This window comes from Daphnia magna, linkage group LG2 (genome assembly GCF_020631705.1).
Source record: "Daphnia magna isolate NIES linkage group LG2, ASM2063170v1.1, whole genome shotgun sequence".
NCBI lineage: Eukaryota > Metazoa > Arthropoda > Branchiopoda > Diplostraca > Daphniidae > Daphnia > Daphnia magna.
Window position 1 is genome coordinate 7,384,972 of NC_059183.1, and position 24,956 is coordinate 7,409,927.

The 24,956-nt window shown below is 40.7% G+C and overlaps 8 protein-coding genes and 1 non-coding gene across 10 annotated transcripts; 2 read left to right on the top strand and 7 right to left on the bottom strand.

Annotated features, from left to right (window-relative positions):
• Positions 1-3,361: 3,361 nt before the first annotated feature.
• On the bottom strand, positions 3,362-4,281 carry LOC116916556. Its single transcript, XM_032921816.2, has 3 exons — positions 3,888-4,281; positions 3,648-3,830; positions 3,362-3,582 (listed from the first exon to the last, which is right to left on the bottom strand). The coding sequence occupies exons 1-3, from the start codon at positions 4,136-4,138 to the stop codon at positions 3,435-3,437; spliced, it is 582 nt and encodes a 193-aa protein (XP_032777707.2). The 5' UTR covers positions 4,139-4,281; the 3' UTR covers positions 3,362-3,434.
• Positions 4,282-4,466: 185 nt separating this feature from the next.
• LOC116916555 (RPII140-upstream gene protein) lies at positions 4,467-5,916 on the top strand. Its single transcript, XM_032921815.2, has 6 exons — positions 4,467-4,849; positions 4,910-5,075; positions 5,141-5,229; positions 5,312-5,388; positions 5,443-5,614; positions 5,676-5,916. The coding sequence occupies exons 1-6, from the start codon at positions 4,671-4,673 to the stop codon at positions 5,863-5,865; spliced, it is 873 nt and encodes a 290-aa protein (XP_032777706.1). The 5' UTR covers positions 4,467-4,670; the 3' UTR covers positions 5,866-5,916.
• Positions 5,917-5,986: 70 nt separating this feature from the next.
• On the bottom strand, positions 5,987-7,954 carry LOC116916554 (twinfilin). The gene is made up of 8 exons (XM_032921814.2): positions 7,787-7,954; positions 7,650-7,727; positions 7,371-7,482; positions 7,142-7,304; positions 6,818-7,055; positions 6,609-6,752; positions 6,423-6,544; positions 5,987-6,339 (listed from the first exon to the last, which is right to left on the bottom strand). The coding sequence occupies exons 1-8, from the start codon at positions 7,809-7,811 to the stop codon at positions 6,181-6,183; spliced, it is 1,041 nt and encodes a 346-aa protein (XP_032777705.1). The 5' UTR covers positions 7,812-7,954; the 3' UTR covers positions 5,987-6,180.
• Positions 7,955-8,232: 278 nt separating this feature from the next.
• Positions 8,233-13,513, bottom strand: LOC116916552 (guanine nucleotide exchange factor subunit Rich). The gene is made up of 6 exons (XM_032921810.2): positions 13,194-13,513; positions 13,021-13,128; positions 12,437-12,960; positions 10,817-12,374; positions 9,474-10,755; positions 8,233-9,403 (listed from the first exon to the last, which is right to left on the bottom strand). Exons 1-6 carry the CDS (start codon positions 13,332-13,334, stop codon positions 8,616-8,618), a joined length of 4,401 nt encoding a protein of 1,466 aa, XP_032777701.2. The 5' UTR covers positions 13,335-13,513; the 3' UTR covers positions 8,233-8,615.
• A 186-nt stretch (positions 13,514-13,699) lies between these two features.
• Positions 13,700-15,481, bottom strand: LOC116934454 (deoxyhypusine hydroxylase). The gene is made up of 4 exons (XM_045169590.1): positions 15,347-15,481; positions 14,508-14,800; positions 14,116-14,448; positions 13,700-14,057 (listed from the first exon to the last, which is right to left on the bottom strand). The coding sequence occupies exons 2-4, from the start codon at positions 14,788-14,790 to the stop codon at positions 13,750-13,752; spliced, it is 924 nt and encodes a 307-aa protein (XP_045025525.1). The 5' UTR covers positions 14,791-14,800; positions 15,347-15,481; the 3' UTR covers positions 13,700-13,749.
• Positions 15,482-15,735: 254 nt separating this feature from the next.
• Positions 15,736-18,694, bottom strand: LOC116916557. Its single transcript, XM_032921817.2, has 8 exons — positions 18,535-18,694; positions 18,241-18,464; positions 17,830-18,064; positions 17,699-17,767; positions 17,327-17,637; positions 17,113-17,271; positions 16,921-17,047; positions 15,736-16,862 (listed from the first exon to the last, which is right to left on the bottom strand). Exons 1-8 carry the CDS (start codon positions 18,572-18,574, stop codon positions 15,841-15,843), a joined length of 2,187 nt encoding a protein of 728 aa, XP_032777708.2. The 5' UTR covers positions 18,575-18,694; the 3' UTR covers positions 15,736-15,840.
• A 121-nt stretch (positions 18,695-18,815) lies between these two features.
• LOC116916558 lies at positions 18,816-19,882 on the bottom strand. Its single transcript, XR_006643470.1, has 3 exons — positions 19,721-19,882; positions 19,441-19,646; positions 18,816-19,213 (listed from the first exon to the last, which is right to left on the bottom strand). It is a non-coding gene; the product is annotated as an uncharacterized LOC116916558 (transcript).
• A 597-nt stretch (positions 19,883-20,479) lies between these two features.
• LOC116916560 (beta-1,3-galactosyltransferase 5) lies at positions 20,480-22,504 on the bottom strand. The gene is made up of 6 exons (XM_032921819.2): positions 22,152-22,504; positions 21,168-22,089; positions 21,023-21,103; positions 20,886-20,948; positions 20,750-20,810; positions 20,480-20,675 (listed from the first exon to the last, which is right to left on the bottom strand). Exons 2-6 carry the CDS (start codon positions 22,018-22,020, stop codon positions 20,504-20,506), a joined length of 1,230 nt encoding a protein of 409 aa, XP_032777710.2. The 5' UTR covers positions 22,021-22,089; positions 22,152-22,504; the 3' UTR covers positions 20,480-20,503.
• Positions 22,505-23,201: 697 nt separating this feature from the next.
• LOC116916565 (beta-1,3-galactosyltransferase 5) lies at positions 23,202-24,939 on the top strand. Of its 2 annotated transcripts, none has more exons than XM_032921826.2 (4): positions 23,202-23,318; positions 23,392-24,230; positions 24,292-24,473; positions 24,564-24,723. In XM_032921826.2, the coding sequence occupies exons 2-4, from the start codon at positions 23,456-23,458 to the stop codon at positions 24,576-24,578; spliced, it is 972 nt and encodes a 323-aa protein (XP_032777717.2). In that variant the 5' UTR covers positions 23,202-23,318; positions 23,392-23,455; the 3' UTR covers positions 24,579-24,723. The 2 variants fall into 2 exon arrangements, with proteins under 2 accessions (XP_032777717.2, XP_032777716.2); XM_032921825.2 differs by having other exon boundaries at positions 23,205-23,318; positions 24,292-24,496; positions 24,564-24,939.
• The last annotated feature ends 17 nt before the right edge of the window (positions 24,940-24,956 follow it).

Sequence of the window (24,956 nt, forward strand, 5' to 3'; positions counted from 1 at the left end):
CAATCGAAACCCCCCTGGATTTTTTTAAATTTTGCAACGCAGCATCCGAAACTGGTCTATAGGATATAAATATATAGGGATATATATAATATGTAGGACGTAATATATAGGAAAAATACGTATTATATATTTTATAGTAATAATACGAAGTAACATGAAAACTGTTTACGGATTAAATGTGAAGTAGAAGCAGTGTTTTGTATTTAGACAATAAAATAAAATACTTATCAAATAAAATACAGAAAAATGCGTATTTTAATACGTATTTGTATTTGACCTTTGAACGTATTCTTATAGCTGTATTTTATTTGGCATTTGATACTAAATATGATTAAAATACCAAATACATTCGAAAATACTTTTTTAATTTTAATTTTTAAAAGAATGGTCAAGTTTGATAGGAATATAGGGCTGTTCAACACGGTTTATTACAGTGCGGCAACCCTGTAAATCTTTCAATGCTCATTGGCTGGTTTCGGCTGGTTCAATTTTTGTTTGTTGAAGCAGACGAAACTAGCCAATGAGCATTGAGCTTTGAAGTTGGTTCACAGATTTTACCGTGTCAAACAGCCCTATAGGATTAATTTGTGGAATATTTTAGGGTCGCGTGGATTGTCTGCTTTGTGCTACGCTACAGAGAGCAAACAAGTGTTTATACTATTTGGGAAATGGGAAGGTAAGGTAAAGGTATTGAACTATTGATATATAACCTTAATTTGATAAATTATTATTATAATTTGATTTGACAGTCAAGTCCAATCTCCGTCCATTCTCATTGGAATTTCATTTTCAAAGATTGGATCAGTGAAAGTGGATATTCTTGCATACTGCATAGTGGTGCGTTGGACTTTCCATGTCAGACTCATGCATAGCTCGACTTAGCTAAACAAAGGTTTTTCATGCTATATTGTTCAATCCCAGCAATAGATTAATAATAAATCTTTAAAATGTAACTTAGAAGCAGGCAAGCAGAAAATTTCAAGTATAGAGAATGTCACCACCCTCTGCAGCCAGGGGAAAATCAGTACGTGGTGCCAGACTGGAAGACCAGAGGAAGACCACCAAAGCTTTAGCTGGGCAGAAAACTGTTCCATCCAACTGTCGATGAAGAATTAGGTATGGAAATGATATTCAGATCTATTGAAAGACATTTCATCAAATTTAAACAAATTTTTCCCTGTATCAAACTTGACGGACTGTACATGAAGAAATGTTGTTGGGGGGCCAATATTAAAATTTTGAGTATTTGGTTTTTATTTGGTATTTGTTTTTTTTTATTTGGTATTTGCCATAAATGAAAAATGTTTTGGATACCTGTTTTTAAGATACATGTATTTTATTTGATCAAATACATAACTTTTGTCAAATACAAAACACTGAGTAGAAGTATGTGTTGGCTAGATGGTGAAGTATTGAATCGTTAAAAGACCAGAAAAGAATCGATTCTTTGGAAGGCCCTATCCTTTAGCATTGGCGTATTTATCGTCTGCACGTTAAGACGCCGTCTCAGAGACCTTGTCGGCTCTACAGAAAAAGTACCGGTGCAGCTTTACCAAAAGCATCAACTAGTTGTGCGCGACCATGTTGCCATCTACAGTAACGGCGAGGAAACGGGGTATCTCTCTGTGTATTTGGGAACTTGCGTCCTCCCACCCACCCACAGGCGCCTCGGGACATCCGTACCTAGTGAGTGCTGCGACTGGTGGCCAATTGTCAAAACGATTTCGTCCCCTTTCACAATTTCTTCATAACTTTTACACTATTCATGTTTTGGGCATAAATTGAATAGATCATCTGGTAGAGCGCAGGATTGTAAATCCCAACGTCCAGCGTTCAAGCCACTTATCAGATGTGCTTTTGAGGAATTTAACTGTTTTGCATATCCAACTCATATTCTGCCTTTGAACAGTGTAAAAGTGTGAAGAAATTGTGCAGAGTATGAGTCGTGAAACGCTAATGTGAATGGATTTGGGAATTCATTAGCGAACCGCTTCGCTAATAGAAAATGTAGGGGGCTTATAATAGCGAAGTGATTCGCTATTCAAAATGTAGGGTGATCTCCAGTAGCGAACTACTTCACTAATGGCCGCATGATGGCGCGAATAAGTTGACTACTGGGCCCAGTGGTTAGCGAACTACTTCGCTATTGTGAGAAGCTGGCTGCCTGATCGAGTGACTAGTAGGGCTCGGCCCCGGTGCAAATATGGGTTGACCTTGACGAGCTTAATAACGGAAAGTGCTGGCACGATAGTAAAAAAATACTGAAAAAAATGTATTTTTTTTGTGTCATGCCAGTATGTTCCGTTGTTAGCTGGTCAAGGTCAAGCCATATTTGCACCGGGGCCGAGCGCTAGTGGCTAGTAGGGCTCGGCCCCGATCACGTTCTAATCGGGGACACCGCTAAGCTTCCCCGATAAAAAATGAATCGGGGAAGTTCGCTGCGGGGATTTCTTTTTTCGGTGCGGAATGGTGCTATAATCGGTGCTGCACCGATAGCACCGCTTCAGCCATAGGGAGTTAGTCTTACCAGTGACCTTGCATTCTGAATTTAGATCACTATTCATTGATAATCGGGGAAGGCACCGATCACCAATATCACCGCACCGAGCACCGAAATCACCGCACCGATAAAGATCCTCCCTGCACCCAATCGACTAAAAAGTTCCCCGATTGGCGCGGGGCCGAGCGCTAGTGGCTAGTAGCGAGTTAGTTCGCTATTCAAACTGGACAGACGGCTTTAAGTAGCGAACCGATTCGCTAATCAAAATTCTCCTGTATAACAACTAGCTAACCGAATTTCTAATTTAAACTATTTTCATTCGCTAACATAGCGAAAGTGTGGGAGCCCCTTTCTCAAAGTTGTAATTATACATCTGTAAGAAAATAAACAAATCAAGAACTATTCATACATTTACTCTCCACATAATAAGTTGGAGAAAAACTTTAAAGGTATCCCTTTTTTTCTTGCATGCAGCAAGAAGAAACTTACAGCAGTTGAATTTTGTGAGCACGCGAGACTCCGATTATACCCATTTCCTATTGCTGGGTTTCCAGTGAAACCACATTTTAAAACAAAAAGTAGTTCCGAGAAAATAAATTTGCCTCCAACATGATGCCGCCCAATTTTTGAACCACAAATTCTTTCCAACGCACGTTGTCCTTTCGCGTGAACGCCATCCAGCTTTTCCTTGACAACCACAATTTTCACAACCTAAGGCTCACTGTTATCGTCCTCTAGGACTGTTGCGAAGCTAACGGCACTGCACAAAGTATTTATTTAAAAAACCTTTTGGCTACCGGGAACTTTGCGAACACCGTAATTCACAAAAACACCGTAAATACTGCAACCAACTCAGTGACATAAAAGATGACAGGTCTTGTATTGTTTGGGTACCAAAATGTACATGTTGAAACACAATTGTGAAAAAACTATTTTATTTTTCAAGAAGAAAAATAGACATTTTAGCCATTATGGCATCAACTGTTGAAAAATTACTCCTGAAATCTAAAATATTCTGTAAATTGACTATAGCTTGAGATGAACAATCAAAAATTTCAAGTAAATACTTTGCATTGGTCAGCCTGTGGGAAAAAAAAATTATATGAAATGTGGTCATCAAGTCTAAACCATCTACAAAAGCTTATACTTATTGGCATAGCACAAGTTGATATCATCCATCCACTCAATCATCTGACTAATCGGTGGATAAAGTGATGTTCCTTGAAAAAATGCTGGGTTAGATTGAGCTTTATCAGAGTCTTCGACATATAGTTTATAAGTAACTTCACAGATACTTTTTATTTTCAGGTTCAATTGGTTAAGTTCCTCTCTAGTTTTAATTAAAAAGTTTTATTTCTACAAAAAAACTTGTTTATATATTTCATACAGTAAAACGATCATTGAAGTCATCTCCTCCTCCATCAAGGCTCGGATGATCTGCTCCAGTTTACCTTGTAGATCAGGGAACTTTCTGGATAGCTCACAAGGTTCAGTTTTTTTAACACATTCTAACTGATCAACCAATCCTGCCAGAACATTAAGTGATGATTCAAAACTTCTAAGTATTTCATTCCATTTAGTACGATGGATTTCAATCGCACAATAAGTTTTTTGTATGCTTGCTCTCAAGATTTCCATGTTGGACAAAATTTGAAAACAATTGCGGTGACGTCTGCTTAATGCTTGTTTAGCGAAAACACCGTTGCCGATTCCAATATTAAACTTGATTACTTACACACACAAAATTAATCAATGGTCATTTGATTCACCTCACTCTTGAAGCTTTTGAATCTGATGATCGCCACGGAAGTTGGAAAGGAAACAATCACTAGGTCACTAGCCACTACTCACTAGTCACTAGGCGCCGGCCGTCGGGGAAGCGGCGATGCGGGTTGCAGTTGCAGAGTGCAGACATTTCATTTTGTATCATATGTGGCAGTTAAGTAAGATACTATTATTTGTACTTCATCATTACCTCAATATCAACGGGGAAAAAAAAAGTAATACACGAGGGAAACGTATAAGTAAGAAACCAGCGCTATTCGATTCAGGAACGCAATGACAGATATAGAGGTTGCCTAACACAATGAAATCCCTTCCGATGGTTGTCTGCTACTGCTAGTGCTAGTAGATTTCCTGCAAAACACTGACTAACGGCTTAATTTAAATAATGTGGAGGCGAATAGTACCTGTGCGATTAGGATTAACCATTTTTGGCGTGGAAATAATATCGAACAATGATGTTATTGACCCAACTTCCCCAACTGCACAGAAACTAGCAGAGCAAGCAAATTTACATGTTCAAAATGAAACTGGTTGGGATCGACTAAAGGCTATATTCGAAACTGAGTATATCCATTTCAATACATTTTCATTAGTTCTTATTGGATAACTCTAATCATGCAATAGTGAGTTTAGCAGCATCAGCCCTGAACTGGACAATGTTCTCTCTGCAGGAGCTGCAGGTCTATTTGCAGGAATGTTCATTGGAGGCATCCCTGCATCTAAGATTGAATATGAGGATTTCATAAACAGGAACAAAGCAGCCACATTCGAGAATCATTTTGAAGCTAAAGTAATGTAAGCATTAAATTCAAACAAAATAATGTAGGTATATCTAATTAGGATTTACCATTACAGAGCAAAATGCAGTTCAGTGTAACCAAAGCTATGGCTCAAGGAGGCTGGAGAGTGGGATGGAGATTGGCTCTTTTCACAGGAACCTTCACGTGAGTATATGCAACAATTCAAGAAACCACAACCAAAAAATTCTGAAGCATAATGACTAGCAATGTTGACAAAAACCAATAGGTTTTTTACCACAGCAGTGGCAACCTACAGGAACAAGTCAAGTGTGTTTGAATACTCAGCTGGTGGATTACTGGCAGGTAAACATCCATTCTTGATGATATGTTGTAATCTTGAATAAATTTAATCTGCAGGATCTACGTACAAGCTACCGATGGGACCAAAGGCAATGATCTCGGGTGGTTTGGCAGGAGCAGCCATGGGCACAGTAGCGGGTGTCCTTACAGTTGGAATCATGAAGCTTAGTGGCACTACAGCTGAAGATTTACGCTACTGGAAGAAAGGATGGAAAGAAGCCGTTAATAGGTACGAAGTTATTCAGAAAGAATTTGTGCTTGTAGTTTAAACAAAAATGTCACTTGAATAGGGAAGTAACGACTGAGAGCCCTCAAAGAAAGGAAGCTCTTGGAAAACTTGGGTTTGTACATGATTTAGAATTGGCCATGAAAGCAAATTTGCAGAGCACTAATAAGGAAAATCATGAATATGAGGCCAGCAACAAAGACTTGAATGGACAAAACGCATTACCAATAAAATCGGTAAAATCGTCTAGCTGAATGGAGCTTACAAATAATGAATGGTCACATAAATATAATTAGTTATTGATATTTGATTTTGGTTGCGTCCTGAATGGCGATCAGCGTTTTGCGTAGAACGAAACCGATAAGACAAATTGAATAAGTTTCAATATTTATTTCACACATCAAATCTCACAAACAGCTTATAATTGTGTTTGCCATTTTAAATACCACTGGATAGGAAAAGAATCTATAAGCTAGGCACTTTGCATAAAACAATGCTCTTCGCTTCTGACATTTCATTTTCAACTGTGTGTAAAAAAATTGGGTATTTGCGTTTGTAATTGTGACAAATCAGACATGCTCCTGTGGTTTTTGACTGGTTAAGCGACGTGCGCCCCTTCCAGGAGGACCTTTAGGTTTTTCAAATTTAGGTTGGTGAAGGTTCTTTTTTGGGTGCAACTCATCCACCACAAACTCTTCTGTCAATTCATCTCCTTTCTCAACTTCGATCTAGGATATTTAATGAAATTTCAATTCACTGTTTAGAAAAAGTTGCATATTAAGGAAAACATAATCTAATGAGTGCAGCTTACCTTTTTATCAATTTGAATAAGCAATTTGTTTTCAATCAAATCAGTGATAGGTCCTTTACAACTAGAATAAAGCATGCGCTCGCGAATCGAGCATGCATAGCCCGGCATAGAATAGATAAAGACTGATAAAACCAAAGGAAATATTAAAAAAAAAAGTCATAAAATATTTTGTATATTGGTTCAAACCTATGCTCTCAAGGAAATCGCCTTCGTGTGTGTGCAAGAAGCGAAAAAGATGGTATCGCCCATGGTCATCTGGCACCCGGCTACCCAAGGTGTGGACGTTAATCTCTTCTGCGCTCTCAAGATTGACAATTTCCTTAGCCATATCTTGAAAAAAAAAATATAAAAGTTTAGTATCGCACGCGTCTAAGCTGTTACGAAACGTCATTGACCAATGCTTAGCTGTATGTAGGAATGGGTTTTGTGCTTGAAGTCAATCATGGCCTTTAGCCCAGCTTCAGAGATAGGGAAAGCAACGCCGCTGAGTGTTTGATGTTTTGAATCGTAACCTATATGTGCATTTGTTTCGGTTTTTTTAACCAAAGCCAATTCCTCTTCTGCCATAGTCAAAGGAGCTGGCGCTGCTGCATTTCTTTTTTGCTTAAGATAGCCCTTAAATGTCAAATCTTCCTGTCAAACAGATGTGTGGAGACAGAATAACTAGTTCAAGTTTCATTTTGTTAAGAAAAGATCTTGCAAACTTAATTAATACTGACTGGAACTGTCCCAAGGATATCCTCCTTAATTTGTCCACTGCCAAACTGGCTTTTCAGGGTTGCTTTAGTTGAAGCATAGATCATTTTTTCTCTGACAGGGGCATGTTCAGGTATCCAAGTAATGAAAAGCCATTCATAGCCCAAGGAGTTTTGAGAATCAAACCTGCATGGAGTGTAAATTTCAGCAAAAAAAAAAAAAAAAAAATCACAGGGAACCTGTTGGGATTACCTGAAGAGGAGGTAGGCCGGTTGATTTTCTTCCAGTAGGAAAGGAATAAAGTTGTCAAAATCTTCTTCCCAGTTTGACTGCTTTTTTGCATATCCATTAAGGCAAAGTTCCTCTGTAAAACATAATTGAAGCTAAATATTTGCTTACAAACAATGACTTCAGTGATAAGCTATCAGGCTGAGAGAACATCAAGTCCTTATTGATCAAATTCCAATCTTGATAATCAGTATTATTGTTCAATCAGCCAAAAGTATACACATTCCTAACTAACCTAATTACCATTTATGATTGAAACTTTGAAGACTCGAATTTGTCCATCCCTGCACTTCCCGAAAAACGAAATAAGCTCGGTGTTTCCTGAATGAGCAACTCAAGTTCAAAATCACTCGAGTCGAACGTTTTGATCACAAATGTACCTCTGATTCCAGTTTGATGCGACATTCCCAGAGAACAGACTCGATATTATGTACAAATAATTCTTTTTAGGTATTTGCGGTACACAATAATGAAATCTAACTGAATTGGGCAATATTAAAGCACACACTAGTTCTTTTCTTTCTTTTCTTTTGTATTGCTAACAGACGATTACACAGACACGAAAAAATACCGCTAGATGCCCCACTTTTCAGAAGAAAGGGCGGAGCAACCCCAAACCTTCATTTTCGCGGTCTTACAATTCGAAGTCGGTTTCTCATATCAGAGGTTAGGTTTTTCGGACTGGTAACTGTAAATGCACATGATAACGAAGTTTTTCATCTAAGCAAGGAAACGCTTAAAAGCGAAGGAAATGCGCCATTCATGCTTCCGTAGTTTGTTCCTAACCAAACAAAACTGCTATCACCTCAAAATCATTAGCGACTGGTGGTGTAATAATAGGACACGAATCCCTCCTTTGTATTTCGTAATTTTTAAGGCACAAACACAAAGTAATTTTTTTTTCTATACAATTTTTTGTCTGTACTCTATGGCCGACCCGTTATCATCAGAATGTCTCGTTAAGAAAACTGAAATTTCACAACATCGGTTTGTCGATAGCGCACAATGTTGAAGAGTGTTTGATTCTTCTTTCTATTTCCCGTCTTCTTGCTTTGTACCGAGCTGCTCTGAAGTTTTGAGGTGAATAACAAGAACAATTTGGGAAATAGACATAGGAATGGAAATCCGAGTCAAATGTCAAATCAAAAACAAAAGAGAGTGGAAAACAGATCCAAATCGAGTTACTGAGTGGCACAAATAGAGAAGCGATTATGAAATAACACAGCTGGAGCCCTGTTGAGCTGGTACTGGTTCGCCTTGATGTTGATTGACTTGCTGCTCTTTTTTCGTTGATTGCTCCAACTGGTGCGAGAGCTGCAACAAAGCACCTTCAGGTGGTAGGTCCAATTTACCATTGGTCTTAAAAACCGGAATATCCATATCCTCTTCCGGGACGCGACCCAATGGCGTCAATAAAGTCACAGAAGTATGGCGCGATTTAGTGCCAGTACCCTGCGTTGCTGCTCCAGATTCTAAGACAACGCTTGGTTCCGCGGGTAAAGTCAACGGGCCATTGCTTTGAGGCAGAATAAGTTTAGTTAAAATACCCACTTGCCCGTAGATGACATTCATAAAAGGTCGATAGCCTTGGCAATCCGTCTCTGCCCAATGTGACAAAGCTAGCAACGCATCTCTCAGTCGCGTGACAACTTCAATCGTTGCAGCCTGGTTTGATGGCTGACAACTATTTAAAGCACTTCTCATCATACTGACTAGCCTTAGAACCGCCATAGCGTCTCGAAGGGTCACAGCCAAGATCAACGCCCAATCCAAACAGTCAGCCTCGGTGAAAAGTTGTAGCAGATATCTCAATTGCAATTCTGATTGGGCGTTGGCTTTCTGGAGTGGTTCGTTAATAGCAGCGGCAGCCGATGCTACTTCTAGCGTCATCGTGTGCACGCCCCACGAAGATTCTTGCAAGCCATCTAGATCGTTAAGACGATCTTCGCCAGCCAGACTCATTTGATCCCCTTCACTTTGGACGCTCCATTCTTCCTCTATCAAAATATGAGTAAACAATGTTAGAAATTGAAAACGAAAAGCTAATAACAATAAAATAATCATTACGGGAAGGAACATGAGGTTTTAACTGCGCTTCAACTGTTTGAAGCAACAGTCCACCATTAATCGGTTCGAGTAAGGCGTCACCATTTAGCTGATAAGGAGGATCAGATTGAGCCGATGTCATTACAGGGGCAGCGGTGACATCCACTTCCAATGCTTGCAACTTCTCTTCAAGCGATATACTACGGTTGGATAATTTCCGAACGATCTGACTACTCACTGTAGGGAAAGGCCAGTTAAAATCTGTATGTAAACGGCGTAGGGCGCTAACAAAATCATCCACCCGGGCTGCTCTCATTCTCTCTCTACTCAGCCAGTTCACTAATGGGCATTCAAAATGAGCAACCAAGTAGCCGAGATCCCTCAGACGACCGGCTGAGAGTAGACGACGAACATGTCGTTGTAAAATCAAGTCCATATAGAGTTCTTCTAGTGATGGATCTGGTGGATCGTGTTCTGCTGTGATCGTAATTGGATGAGAATTAACCGGAGCTGATTTCTTCCTGGGCGGAACTTCCTTCCCTGCTGGTGGGGTAGAAAAGTTTTTGCTAATTGGAATTGTTTCGCTAATTGAGCGAGTGATTTCACGATGAAATCCGGCATTAGTTTCCGAAGACGGAGATTTCATGCTTCCAGCGGTCCGACTTCCAGGACGGTGAACGGTAGATCCCAATAAAAAATTAAAATCCTCGGGGTTGGGACTCACTGGAGGTGTCTGCGAGCCCAAGCTAATTTTTGATGGTAGGAGAGATCCCGCAGGACTAGGAGCCGATCCAGGCTTCCAGGCCGACGAGAAACTGGGCGTCGCTGAGTCAGCATCGCTGGGATCGATGGCACGTAAAAAGCGGACCAGCTCTTTGGCCAGATCCCAACTACAGTTTTCAAGCGCAGCATCCAAGAGTACAGTGGCGTACTGTCGACTGATTGATACAGGTTCCATATTTTGCAAAATAATGAGATAAGAAGCGGCCAAATCCAACTGCTTCGAATCCAGACAACGCTGAAACAGTTGGCGAGGATTGGCGGCTACCCCAGCACCGAAAAGATAAGGCCAAAGAGCCACTTCTGTTTTCCGTGCACACTGGACAATAGTTTTTAGATAAACGGGAAATTCTTGGATGAATTCGAGCACGCTTGGTAATAAAGCATCGGGTATGGGCTCTTTGCTTGTTGCTTCCTCTTCTAGCACCTCATGCAAAAGCAGCTCCAATGAATGGGAGAAATAGGGTAAAGCAGTGCAACCACGGGCGATCTCCCAAGCATGGAATCCTAAGTTGCGCCGAATCTGTTGAATTTTAAAACTGCTAGAACAACATCAGAGGTTTAATAAAAGAAATCGTATGTACCAATTGTCGAAAAATGTGGTGAAGATATACTTGGCTGTTGCGTTCTATTACGCACAAAGGAATGAGCCACGGATTTTCCGAAGTTCCACTGGAAGGATAAAGTAAGGTGTCCGTTTCGACTCCTATAAGAATGGCTTCCTCAAAAAGAACGGACAATGGATAAATGTGTAGCTGGAATGGCAACATGATCCGCTTGGACATGAAGGCATGGTGTCCTTTGTCGCCTTCACGTGGATAGAGCGGGAGCCAAACGCGCATACCATGAGCACCACAACAAAGCCACAACGCTTGCGTTAAGTGTGGTTTACGTGGACACAATCTATCGGGATTGGGAACCCAAAGAATTTCAACACTTGAAGCCAGTACGGTAGGCGCAGAGTAGTAGGCTGACCCTTCGTCACTTTCGTCCGGTCCTTCGCTACGCTGTATAAGGAGAACACGGCCGCACACGTTGAGCAAAATATTTTGCTGACAAGACGACCCGTGTGTTTGTTGAGGCTCCGTGGCATGACTCAAGCTAGTCAATGTGGCTGCCACTAAGCATGCAGGATGTAAACCGAGCGTACTGACGTCAATTTCTTGTGTACGAGATAACTGAAGCTGTCCACTTCCTGATACCTCCGCTTCAAAAAGACTAATATGACAGTCTGAGGTGTAAACTAATAACGTATCCCGCATCATGTTAAGCAGGAGAATTTGTCCCGCCACTTGTTGTATGGTGCAGGAAGCATTGTCAAGTCGAGGATTGTCACGTGGATAGAGTCGGATTTCGTCTCGATCAGCACCGATATTGTAACAGCCCATAACCACATGCGCTTGGCCTCCAGAACCTAACCACAAAAGCCCTCCGGCTACGACAAAATCACGTTCTTGAGACTCGTTTCCAAACAGTTTCCAGCGTCGAGTGGCAAAAGAATATAAGGCAAAACCCGTCCGACCAGCCACGGCAAGGTTTTCGCATTTGGCATCCAATGTAGCGAACCTTAATGGCCAATTGCCGGCCATGTACGCCGATGGTGCTTGCACTACGAGCCACTGTTTGCTGCTTAGTAATGCACCAGAATCGCCACCGCTAGAAGATGTAGTTCGGCGCGGACTTGTGTCACTTATGTTTATGTATATTCGGTCCTGTCCATGAAGATAAAGCCTTTCTTTAGAGCTCATGCAAGGGTTAGCTGTCAAAGGTGATTTCAGCAACTCCATCTGAGTCAGTACATCGCCGGACAAAGATATCATCCAGAGTTGATAGCCTTCGATGCCCCAGTCCATAGCGCGAACGGTCAAAGAATGATGTTGAGCTGAACCATAGTCCCAGTTAAGCGTGCAAAGTAACAACGCGCCAAAAGTGGACCATAAAGAAACAGCTCCCTCTGCCCAGCAAAGGGCCAAACAGCAGCCGTCTGGGCTCCACTTGAGCAGCTGAACAGGACCAGGTGAACCGGGGAAATCTTTGCTGCTGAGCTGCAGGGTGTGGGAAAGTTGTAATCCACCAGTTGTTTCATCAATAGTGTAAACATCCGCATGCGAATTACGCCGGCCAAATGCAACCAAGCGATACCTTTATTTAAGAGCATTACAGACTGTAAATCTAGCAGCGGTCTGGACCATAAAAGTAAATACCTGTGATTTATAGCCGTGCACGTTACATCATCTAGTGGAGCCCAAATACCTTGGACTTGATTTGGATCAAACTTCAGGGTAGTGGCTGTAAGGAAGGCACCTCTTCCATCATTTAGGACTACAGCGAACCCGCCCAGTAATGGGGAGTAATCTATTAGTGAGACGAATGTGTTTGGTTCTGTTATGGGAACAGCTCTGGCAGCAAGTTGATCAACGCAAAAGGGCACCCGCCTCAAGTCAAGGCAATAGTCGCGATTGAGGGTTCCATTCCAATGATATCGCAAAATATGACCATATTTAGTTGCCACCATCAGTTCATCCCGAATACAAACCATCCCTGTAGCACCACTGTCAATTGGTATTGTTTTGCAGTGCTTAAGACTGAATGCTGGAATGCTGTCTTTAACAAATAATTCAGCACTCTCTCTTCTCAATCCTGGAACTGAAGAATCTTTCTGCTCGTACAAGTGTTGCTGATCTGACAGGAAACTCAGATCATAGAATGACAAGTAGCCCTTAGATGTCTATGGTGTAAAATGCACAATTGATGAAAAATCTGCTGAATATATAACAGAAAAACATACAGTGATGGCAATAGCAGAAGAATCTGGCTTCCACTCCACTTCCTGATTTTCTCCGTGTTCATTTAGTGATTTATCGTCTCGTTTCAAGCAGGCCACTGGAACACATGGCTAGAATAAAGTTTTTAAGTCTGGAGAAACTCCATGTTTATAATTCAATGGTTTTGGATGAATACCTTATTATACAGTATTGTGAGGGTGTCGGAAGACAAAACAGCTACAAGGATTTTATCCCTATTGCATACGACTCGATGAATAATCGGGCTACCCAGAGTGGGCAGCCGGATTACTCTTGGCCAATTGACCGGGTAGTACATACCTCAACCCTTTGGCAAAGATTTTTATACAAAGATCTAATCAGATCAACTAAACAGACAAAACAGAGAACTGCGGTTTAGTCTACATAAACATATTGTTGACAGCTCACACAAAAACAGCAAGTGAAGAGGTCAAATTACTCTAAATTCTCTTTTTTTTTACCTTCTAGCACGCCATCTATGGCTAATTCTCACGGCTAACGTCAAGGGTCCAACCACCCTAGGCCACAAAATAAAACCAAACACAAACACAAAAAACCGAAAATGTTGTCATTAAAAACTTTCTTGTGGGAAAATGAACACCTGGTTCAAACATTTAAATATTAACAAACACATTTATTTAAATAACAAAAGCTACGAAGAAATTGTCCAGAACCAAGTTTATTTTTAAACACGGAAAGTATTTATACATTTATCAGTCTAAGTTAGTTAATCCATTTGCATACTGGAATTCTGGGCTATTTTCGTACTCGCACATATCCAAAGCCACTTCGCAACTTTCTTTGACAACTCTTGCTGAGTCTTCGGCATATTTTTGGAGAATTTCACGGCATTCGTCTTGGGCGATAGATCCGAGGGCCTCTGCGCACTCATGCCTAACCATTTCATTTTCATCAGCAAGTTCGAGCCGTTGGATTAATTGTTGAATGCAAGCAGGGCTCTGCACTTGTCCAAGGACGTAGGCTATTTCATGTCTGAACAAGGCACTATTGCACTTTAAACCTGCATTTCATACTGTTACATTTATTAATCTACTTTAAAATTTTATTATTTCTAATACCTTCAGCCAGGGCTTTTACACTTTCAACATCTCCTTTGTTTCTTAGGGCAAACATGGCACGATATCGTTCAAATAAAGACAAAGTTTCGTCTAGTAATATAGTCTTCAATTCCTCCGTTTCTTTTACAGACGTTGATGGCGTTGGGTCCACGCTACAATACGGATTTTGCTGGTAAGCACCATCGATCTCGCATTTCTTCTTCTCATCAAGCAGCCAGTTTATACGTTCAACCGCCAGTTGGCAAGTCTCAGCGACTTCTATTACCTTGTCTTGACAATGATCTTGCAAAACGGGCAGAGATTCTGCGCTCCCGATTGCACCAAGAGCTTCACCTATTTGAAGTAGAGCATTTTTATAAAGAGATTTGAAATGAACGGGTTTAGTGGAATACCTGCTTCATGTCGAACCATCGGTTCTTGCTGAACATCTTTTAGTACAGACGTAAGCACTGGAATAGCCGAAGGATCTTGCATCTGTCCTAGACAGTATGCAAGTTCATGTTTCAACAGGGCCGAAGAGTCGGTGAAGCAGGATGAAATGCCTTCAACAGCTTTGGGTCCGCCAAGGTTGCGTAGGGTAAACAAGGCCCGGAAGCGTTCTTTGAGTGGCCTGCTGGTGTCATTCAGTACTTTGGACACAGCCTCAATTTGGTTGTCAGTTGCTAATGCAGGCATGTTTTCCTGTCTGAAATTGTAATATTTAGATTACATTCTTTTTCATGTAATACTACAAGTTTAGCCAGTGTGAATAAATATGGCAAAATCTATATGATTTTAGGTATAAAAACTGCCCTACAAACATAATTAAGCAGAATGAGAAATGCTTCAAAATGTTTGCTTTGATTTCCAACAAATTGGCTGTCAAACTACAGGTTTCCCTAGAAACTTATGACAGGAAAGATTTTAAAAAAAAATAATCATTCCTAGCTAATAGATATTCTTTAAAAATGGGAAGTGAAAGCCTTAATAGGTAAAGGGTACACAATTAGGCTTTCATACAGCTAGAGGTGGGTATTGTGGACAGTTGAACACACAACTTTTATTCAAACTTCAGGAAGAAGTCAGGAATAACCTTGATTTAAGTGAACTTTGATTGATAGTTCTTGTTTGTTAAACCAATGTTTTCCTTCACTGGACCATTATGATATTACACAAAATAAGTTATATCAAATGACTGAGCACTATATCTTATTATAATATATACTTTTTTAATGCGAGTCTTTCAACATACCTTCTCTTGGATTGTAAAGCGTGTGAGAACCGAAACCGAAATTTGACATTATGTACTTGTCGTCTGCTGATTAAAGCGGCGTTGCAATCTATGTTTTCTGCTCACGAAAGAGTTGAGTTACTATTTGCAAAATGCAAAAAATTGCTAATATCTTAATAATAAATTGTTACCGGTAAATTTTTAATTTCTAATTGCTATTGGTAGGTTTATCGGGTCTATCTAGGTAAATTTGTAAACTGAACAAAAATTGAACCGACCACATGCAGTATCTTTCTCTCTAACTACACTCTGTTATTCGTTTCCATTATATTACATAACATTATTAACGTCAACAATTCCTGTTCTTTATGAATACTAGAAGGAAGGAGAAAAATTAAATAAACAGTGAATAAACAATATTCGCGTTATATTAGTAATTTCCTCAATCACGACAAGCCAACAATTAAAATAAATTGTGCGCCATTACTTTTTAGAAAAAATAAATAAACAGATTTTCAGGCAAAAGCTAAATCGATAAAATCGTGTTGTGCGGTGGAAGGCGCGGGTGTTGTAGTGACAGCTTCGTTGGCACGGACCATTATGACGGGACTAGGTTCCTTCAAAGGCAGTGGATTAGCCATGGGATAAGAATCAATAGGAGAAATTTTGGCACGAATCCAGTCCAGATAATCCCAAATGGCAGTGTAGGCTGACGGAACATTTGGCATGCCACAACCAACTCCCCAGGAAACAAGCCCGACGACATGATATTGCATAGGTTTGGGATAATTAGGTGCGTTAACAAGACAGGCCAGAGCTCCTCCTCCGTCACCGAAACAGGAATCTTTGCCGTCCTTATCGTAGGCACACACGAAACCTTTCTTAGGTAGCTGGTAAAACTGCCCAAGAAAAGGTCGAAGGGCTTTTTCGCAGAATTGTGCAGTCACCAGAGTTTGGCTGGTTTGTTTGAGAGTACGACTAAAAGTGGACGAATCCCCTTTTGCCTCGGATGTGGAAAGTTGTTGACCCCATCCGGTTACAATGCAATCCGAGTAAATGGGATCGCTGGAAGGTGGAAGGCAGATGGTACCAACATGAGGCATAATACTAAAATCCAATGGAAACTTGAGTTGCAGCAGAGCAATGTCGTTCTGCAAATTTCCGGCGTAGAACTCTTCGTGTATAATAGTATTTTGAACTTCAACATCGTAAGACGGAAACATTTCGCCAATGCCGCTCAAGTCCCAGTCTCCGACACGGACGAAGAGCAGAGTGAACTGGAATTTGCGTACACAATGGGCCACTGTCAGGATGAAACGGGCCGAGATGATGGTGCCAGCGCAAAGGTAGTCGCCTGTTTGTCCGTTCACTACAGCAACATGCCACGGGAACTCGGCGAAACTTGTTTCAGATTCCATATCTGACGCTGGTTTACGTCCGGACAGGACGCGAGCATTGATGCCACTCGATGAGGAAACACCACAGCGTTCATTGTCGACTCCGTACATCGGCGGAATGGGTCTCACGGGTACATTGCCTACGAGAAGTGGAAGTAGATTAATTGTTTTCATAGTATGAAACGCCATACAAATTACCTGTGCCCGATGATCCCCAAACGGCCTTTGGTGGTGGTAAGAGGGCTCTTCCTTCTCCTTCAGATGTCCTGTTTTCACCCGTCCACAGCCCACCGGCAGCAGGTGGGATTTTGAATGTTTTCGAAGCCTGCAACAATAATGATTTAAATATTGAAATTTTTCGTGTTTTTTAATAAAAAATAAGGTTCATACAATTGCTCGTCGGGATCTGGAATTGCTAGCCTCGGGGTTTTCAGTTACGGCGAGGATGGTCTGCATTGGTTGAGTTTGAGGTTGCGAAAAGTCTAAAGTCGGTCGAAGCAGACCATCCCTCTGGTTGGGTGCTCGTCCGTCAGGCATTGGCATCATGGTCTGCATAATTTGAATTAAATGAGTAGAACGGGTAATCGTAGTTCAAGATTTTTACCATGGGACGTGGATCTCGAATGGAATGCTGAAAAGAGCCATCAGGAAATATAAGAATCATCTCTGCCCAATCAGATCGCGGTGGGGTGAATCTCTGTAGCAGTCGAGGGTCTTGCAGACCACTTTGCATAGGAAATCGTGGATCAAAATTGCCTTGTGAAGGTGGAAACATCCAAGGTTGATTCATAGGCAAAAGAGGGGCGTTGGGGTTGAACCGCGGATTGTTAAGGCGTGGGTCTTGCATCATCACAGGAGGAGCTCCAGTGTGTGGCATTGGAACGCTCTGTGGCACCTCTGTAGCACTCCTTGGATCTGTTGTATCACAAGAGTTAAATTAAATGTTAAGTTGGCATAACATTCAATTTTTGTTTACTCTGTTTAGGCTTCTCAGTCATGCCAGATTCTGTTTCTGAAGGCTGTTCGGTTGTTGAACTGTCGTTATCTTCAAAATTAAAGGTTAAGCCAGATTTGAATGAAAACTACTTAGAACTTTATTAGACTCACCTGAATCTTTAATTTCCGATGAGGACTCGGCGTCTTCGAAACCTGGCCAAGGCAAGATAACTGGGAAAGGAGCTGACGCATCAACGTCTTTTGCAGGTGGAGATCCATCGTGAGACGGCAAGAACCACAAATCAGGTGTGGGTCTCCAGCCCTCTTCTTCTAGTTTGTCAAGTGTAGCGCAGCAAACGTACGTCCACGTAGGACTAAAAGCTCCACAACCAAAAATGTCCCTGAACTGTTCGACATCATTAAATTGAGGTAATCTTAATTTGATAAATTTACACGCGACAAACAATAAACACGTTATCACTGAAAAAACAGTATTTTCAAATTTCGAATAAATCGGGATATGCACTAATAAGTAACCAATTAAACAACGATATCATAAACGTAAATGTGATAACAATTTACCTCGGCACCGACCATGAAACGCGTGCCTTCACGATCGTATACGATAGACTTGATGGGACATTTAACTCTTGGCAAACAGAAAGTATCTGACAGTGGACAGGCAACTTTGACATCCGCCGCTCTGGCCAACTCCAACATATCAGCAACTATTTCCTGCTCCGGAATCTTTTCTTCCACCGCTCTGCGCAACGATAGCGACAAAGTTGGCGTCACACATATTAAGCCTGTGCAAAATGTAAACCAGTTATTAATCCCTTCCCTGTTAGATTGGTTTGTAAAAATAGAAATTGTTACCTATCAGTAAAAACGGGAGATTAAATTGATGATGACCCATCTCGCCTAACTTGCAGCGATGGAATAAATTGATCGACAAATATGGTCTCTGACGACACCTTCGTTTGAGACGGCCAATGCCATTAGTAACATAACATTTGATTGGTCAAGTCTGCACTTCTCGCCCGAGGTCGATTATACAGCTTTTTGAGCCCCTTCATTCGAAAATGATACTAACTCCTTCCGGGAAGGGGTGAATATAAATCGATTAATACGAAATTTTTAAATACATTCATTTGGAATCTTTGTTAAACTGCTTGATGTAGCGCTTTTATTAAAATTTTATAGTTGCTTAGGTTTACATTTAGCGGTTAGAGTTGTTTATAACGGATTTTTGGCATGAAACAAAGAGCAAATTAAAGCGGCGGAATGGCAAATGAAACAGGTTGCCACACTTTTTTGGTCGATTACATTATTATTATTTTTATCAAAATCAAACATCGGAAATGGTAATGACGGGGCGAAATCCTTTTTCATCAGCCGTCCAAACAACTGTCATTTTTTTATCTTTCCGTCCTCGACGATGTTGTAAGAGTATTTACCACTCGAGGCTGTTCCGAATGTTTTTTCTCCATCCGCCCCTTCGATTTCTTTCTGGCCACCCTTCTCCTCCACTTCGATTCCGTTATTGCTGACGAAACTGATAAAATAATATGAGACTATATTACTTTTTTAAAATTCAGAATTTTAACATGAAGAATTGAACATCTGTCTAGTTTGGGAAGTTACGTAAATCATCGATTTCTGCGAGCAATTCAGATTTGGCTATTCGTTATAACTTTTATTTACATGTGAATCTCTTTCATGACAAAGAAGTCATCAAGATGTATTATTAAAAACAGCTAAAATGAGTCATTAGCGACGTACCCGTATGCGTAGTCACCGTTGAGGGATAGATGTTGATGTTGAGAGACAATGGTGGCAACCGTCGATGAAGACGGAGGAATAGGATCAACCACAATGTCGGGTACGGAGATTAGTGGCTCGAATTTCGGGACAACTATCGAACGCTCCGGTAATGGAGCAGCTTCAGTTGGCAAAATGACGGGTAAGAAAAAGACGACCAACACGCACTAAAAAAGAAGACATTTTCTGTTTGAATTATGGACTTAAATCGTTTAAAAGAGTAAACAAACAACGCTCATACCAACGGACGCATTCTGCAGACAAAAGGATTGACTTTAGAACCGTGTGGATGATAATGTAGCTTTACACTGCTAGCATCGGTAAGAGTCCCAGAACCTTTTATACAATACTTGAAGACTGACACCATCCTTCATTCGAAATCGGAGACCAAAGAATGTCGTGCTTTTCTTCTATTTCCTTATACCACCAGCTGAAAATTTCTATTCTTTCTCTCCGTTTGCATCACCAATCGAAAGCTAGCACTTTGCTGATAAACGGCGTGTATTTTATTCCCGCTCATCTCGATTTGTCACGCAGAGAAACTAAAAACTGCCGCCTTGCCATATGTGTTGGACGCAAAACGAGCGACGAAGAAGACCCCAAAAGTTATTCTCGGTGCGGGCCTTGGATTATCGGAGACGCATGTCTATATTGGTAAAATATTCATGCGCATGTTATCGAATCCTCTTCAACGGAATCCATAATCGGAGAATATTGCTTATGTTCTCCGTTGAGGTCACATATCGTACAATACCCTTATGCAATCATCAGCAATATATTTTCTGTTTTATTGCTTGTAGTCTTCATCTTTTCTACTTTGTATAGCGAAGCAACAATGGATTTCCAAGGTTAGGAAAATTGAGTGTTACCTTTCAACGATTCTCCAAATCATGAAAATAAAGTGGACATTTTTTCGTCCTCGATAATGGAGGTGCCTCATACTTAATCGTGGAATGAAATCAAGACGTGTACTCGTTGAATGGATGGGCAATGAATTTTGCGCAATATTAGACAGCGTATATATTCAGCATATTCCTAGGTATTTACAGGCAATGCGACAAGGTAAATTACGTCGATAAACAAGTGAGACAATATCGTGCGATTGAAGGAATTGAAGTTTGGATTGTGTCTGCCACATGGCAGTGAAACGGACGAAACAGGCATCAATTTTTTTGGGAATAAAGCGCTCGTAAATTCTGATTCATTTAGAAACGATATATAGGTTTGAAACAATATGCATAGGAATATGCAGACATTTGTCACTTGTTACCTTCGAGATGAAAGAGATTTGATGCGGGCTTTTCGAGCGCAAATACCTGTAAGATATACATCTGAAATGGAAACAACATTCCATATTCATATTAAACCGACAAACTTTCGGAAAAGTATTTTCTTGACTATATTACCTTCCAAAGGGAAAAGCGGTGTAGTCTGTACCGCAGCTAATAAGGGTTGAATAGTGTCCCTGCCTGTTATGCGCGCACAAAATCCGATAAACATTAGTAAAAAAACCCAATAAGGTGTGGCGCCCAATCATACGCACCTAACAGATATCCACCGCCGGAGACAAAGGCTGGATACTTGGACCATGGCCAAACATTTCTACTGATGTAGTACTTGTTGTCTAAAAAAGGTTTTGAATTATGCGCTGTCAAAACAATTGTTAGAAATGTATGCGGGGTACGTACTTGGATCTCTTTGAGGACTGTCTTCCATAATTCCTAATCCGTAGAGACGATTTATGGGTTTAAGTTGTTGCTTGTTAATCAATTTACTCAATACATGAAAATTTAGGTAAGTATCGTCATCACACTTTAGGACCAGTTGAGCAGCAGGACAATGGCTGTAAGCCCAATGAAGCAACGCGACACTCTTTAGTGTTAAATTTGCATACGTGTCGACGACATTCACTTGCACCACGTCTTCGTATTTTGCATGTTCCTTCTCTAACCGATCCTTGATCACTTGGTCCTCACCAAGAGTTGATCCAACAAGAAAAATTAACTGTATCTCGTCTACTTTACGCAGACTTGGACCTGCCCATGTTTTGCGAATCAAGTCTCGTTTAGCAGAATGTTCGGCAGCTGACACCACTACAATCAACAGAGTTCTTTTAATGTTTGGGATGAGTTCAACCGATCGGTTTGTCCATTGTCGGCACTTAAAGTTTTTCTGGGCACTAATGTCGATAGGGTACATAAAGGACAGTACATCATTGATAACGGGCTCTCCAGTATTGGGTTGAAGTGAAGATGCGAGCGGAATTGGTTTAAGACCAAGTCGCTGAATCGTGTAACCAGTATAACCTAACACATGTCGACGTGTGTTTTGAACTACGCCAACCACAGCAGAGCTGTTGAAAATGGCTGTCTCTGGTTTATTTGTTAGTTGACGTACTGGAACAACAACAGGGAATCGAGGCGGGTTAAAGAGAAAAATGAATATACATACCGTAATCACGGTAAGGCCAAACAATTTAACAAAGACGGTCTTTTTGTTGAACCTTCGCAAAAGTTGCGAATTAATGAACGGATACTTCATGGCTCAATTGTCCAAATCAAGTTTTTGCAGACAAAAAAATCCGATCGTTCACACTAAAAGCTTCCAGTCCTAATGGCAGTAGTCTATATTGATGACTTGATAAATGCTGTTAGGCTAAGAAATATAACTACCTGATCGAGCACTCTTACGGCTCAATCCTGTTTCTTCTTCCCACACTGATGTTGAATATTTAATACTGTAGAACGCAGCAAAAGGAAGCACCATAATTGAAAGTTGGACTTCTACTGTACACCTTAGTGTTGCGTTTCCATAACTCAGATGGCTAGTGGTTCACTTAGAAATTGTATTGCTAGATTTGCTTTGCTATTCCGTGCTGTTGGCTGCATCTGGCTCATTCTTCATTCCACCGAGCATTACCGGAACGATCATAACGGAATCGTTTCACTGAACTGCCCTCTTGTCGTCATTGAACTCACGGGAGAAAAAAAACTATTCACGGAACTCTGGTTTTGTTTTCCGGTCGAAGACCCTCTCATGTTTAGGTGACTATAAAGCGAATCGACTGTTGATCTCCGATTTTATTATTGTTTGTAACTTGATATCTTATGAAGTAAGGATTTTAATTTTTATTCAATTTACATTGCGCGGGTCATCCTACCATACAGAAGATGTTGAACTACCTGGATATTTCGTACACTCTCCGGAAGAATGAACTAATTTAGGTCCTGCTATGATTTAATGTGCTCAAATATTGTTACAGGAAATCACCAGTACCCACCTATTACAATTTGCTTCTCTGTCCTGGAGATAAAGTCCGGCCTAAAATCAAATTTTATCAATTGAAATGTGCTCCTGTAATGACTTACGGGTTGACAACCATTCCTTTTTTCTCCAACAAAAATAGTTGTAAAAATGACACAATCAAATATTCTGGTTCAATTTCAACACGAAATTGTAAATGGAATGAAAGAGTCACAATGTGTTAATCTAGCGAAACGGATAGAGCGTCTTCAGCTTCGGCCTGCAACCAAAAATCATTGTAACAAGGTGGTAAAATAAACTATTCATTTAGCTACACAGTAAGCTCTACTAATTTCTCTCGTCTTTTTTAAGTCAAAGAACTTCATGGCCCGTAACAAAATTTTTTAAAAGGTGCACAATTCCCTGGCCACTTCCTCCCGATAAATCAGTTTACAGTTGCCAACATTTGGCTACTGCCACGTTTTAAAATGTACCTGCTGGGGAATAAGGTTGAATTTGTTTCGTCAACGCGGATTGCGGAAGTATGCAACAAAAAAAAAAAACTAGGAAAATACCTGTTAAGGTAGAGGTAGAAGGTAAACCAACCAATCAGAAAGAGGTAAGGATCCCTACCTTGATGCGTTTTGCATTTGTTTCTTTGATACACAGGGAAATAGACGTTTGGTTTTATCTTCTGCAAATAAAAACAGTGTCATAGTGCAAATCTACCAACATGATGAAGAGATCTGTTAAAAAATGGGTATCCAGTGGAGTGTGGTTTGTCATAACTCTCATCTTGTTTTTCTTCCTGGTAGGTCGGTTCGAACGTCAGTCAAAGCTAATTCATTTAGAGGCAAAGCATTCAGAAATTTTGGGGAAAATCTCACTTACTGGATACACAAATTACACTATCGAACGACTGGGTTTAAAGCCTCTACCGTTTGTCTCTTCACTTGAGCCCAGTATGAAAGAACAGGTTATCAACGATGTTCTTTCGTTTGTTTACCCTCTCGACATCAATCCCAACGGAAAATTGAAGTGTCGACACTGGAAAGTTCGATCCTCGAATACTGTCACAGAAGACTATAACAGAACTTTGCTAATTGTGGTGATTTCGGCTGCAGAACATTCGGCCAAAAGAGACTTGATCCGAAGAACGTGGGCTAGTCCAAGTGTGCTAAACGTGGACTGGATACAAGTGATTTTTCTGGTTGGATCAACTGGAGACGAGGATAAAGTTACAACGGAGCAGTTGAAGAAGGAAAATGCCGAGCATGAAGACTTGGTACAAGTGAACGTTGTCGATACTTACGCGAATTTGACGTTAAAAAGTGTAGCCCTACTACATTGGACGCATACTCACTGTCCGGGTGCTGAACTGGTCCTCAAGTGCGATGATGACAATTACATCAACTGGAACGTTTTCACGAAAATCCTACCACATATCAACGTCACTAGGACCATTTATGGCACTCCAGTTCCTACTCTATTTGCTGAAAGATGGAAAAGTACGTGCTTCTTCCGGAGTTAATTAAAAGCTATAAACTTATGGTAACCTTTATTCACCAGGTCAGAAACATTACGTTAGTCGGCGCGTATGGCCTTGGCCCCGTTATCCTAGTTATCTAATGGGCGGCTGTTATGCGATATCCGGTCAAGCCGTCAAACCTCTTCTGGCAGCCACTCAGACCACGCCGTTCTTCTGGATCGAAGATATTTATTTGACCGGCTTGTGCGCTAGCAAAGCAAACGTTAGTCTTCAAACCCAGCCAAAGTAGTCAGATATAATTAAACGTATTTTAGTTTTTACCTACTAATGGTAGTCTTGAATTTTCCTGCAGATATTACCATCCTGATATCCCAGAGAAAGGTCAATTAAATTCTTGCTTTGTGCGGAAGACTGCTATATGGCAGACCCGGTCATCAAAACAATTGGCAATATCCCACAGAGTTACCAGTAATGTCTACCGTAATCAGCTTCCTTGTATCCCAAAAAGCAGGGTCCCTCCCAAGTGTGCTTTTGGAATATTTTGCTGATATGCTAACATGGTTTCGGTTTCGTTAAAAGAGCCATCAGGGGAAGCCGTGTTAAAATTATTTAATTTTGAGTCAGTACATTAGCTGTTTGCCCTTAATGCCAATATCTGTTTTTTCCAGAATTATTTATGGTTTTTTAATTTGAAGGGGAAATTTCAATACAAAAATAACAGTTTTAAATGAGCATAACGCAAGAT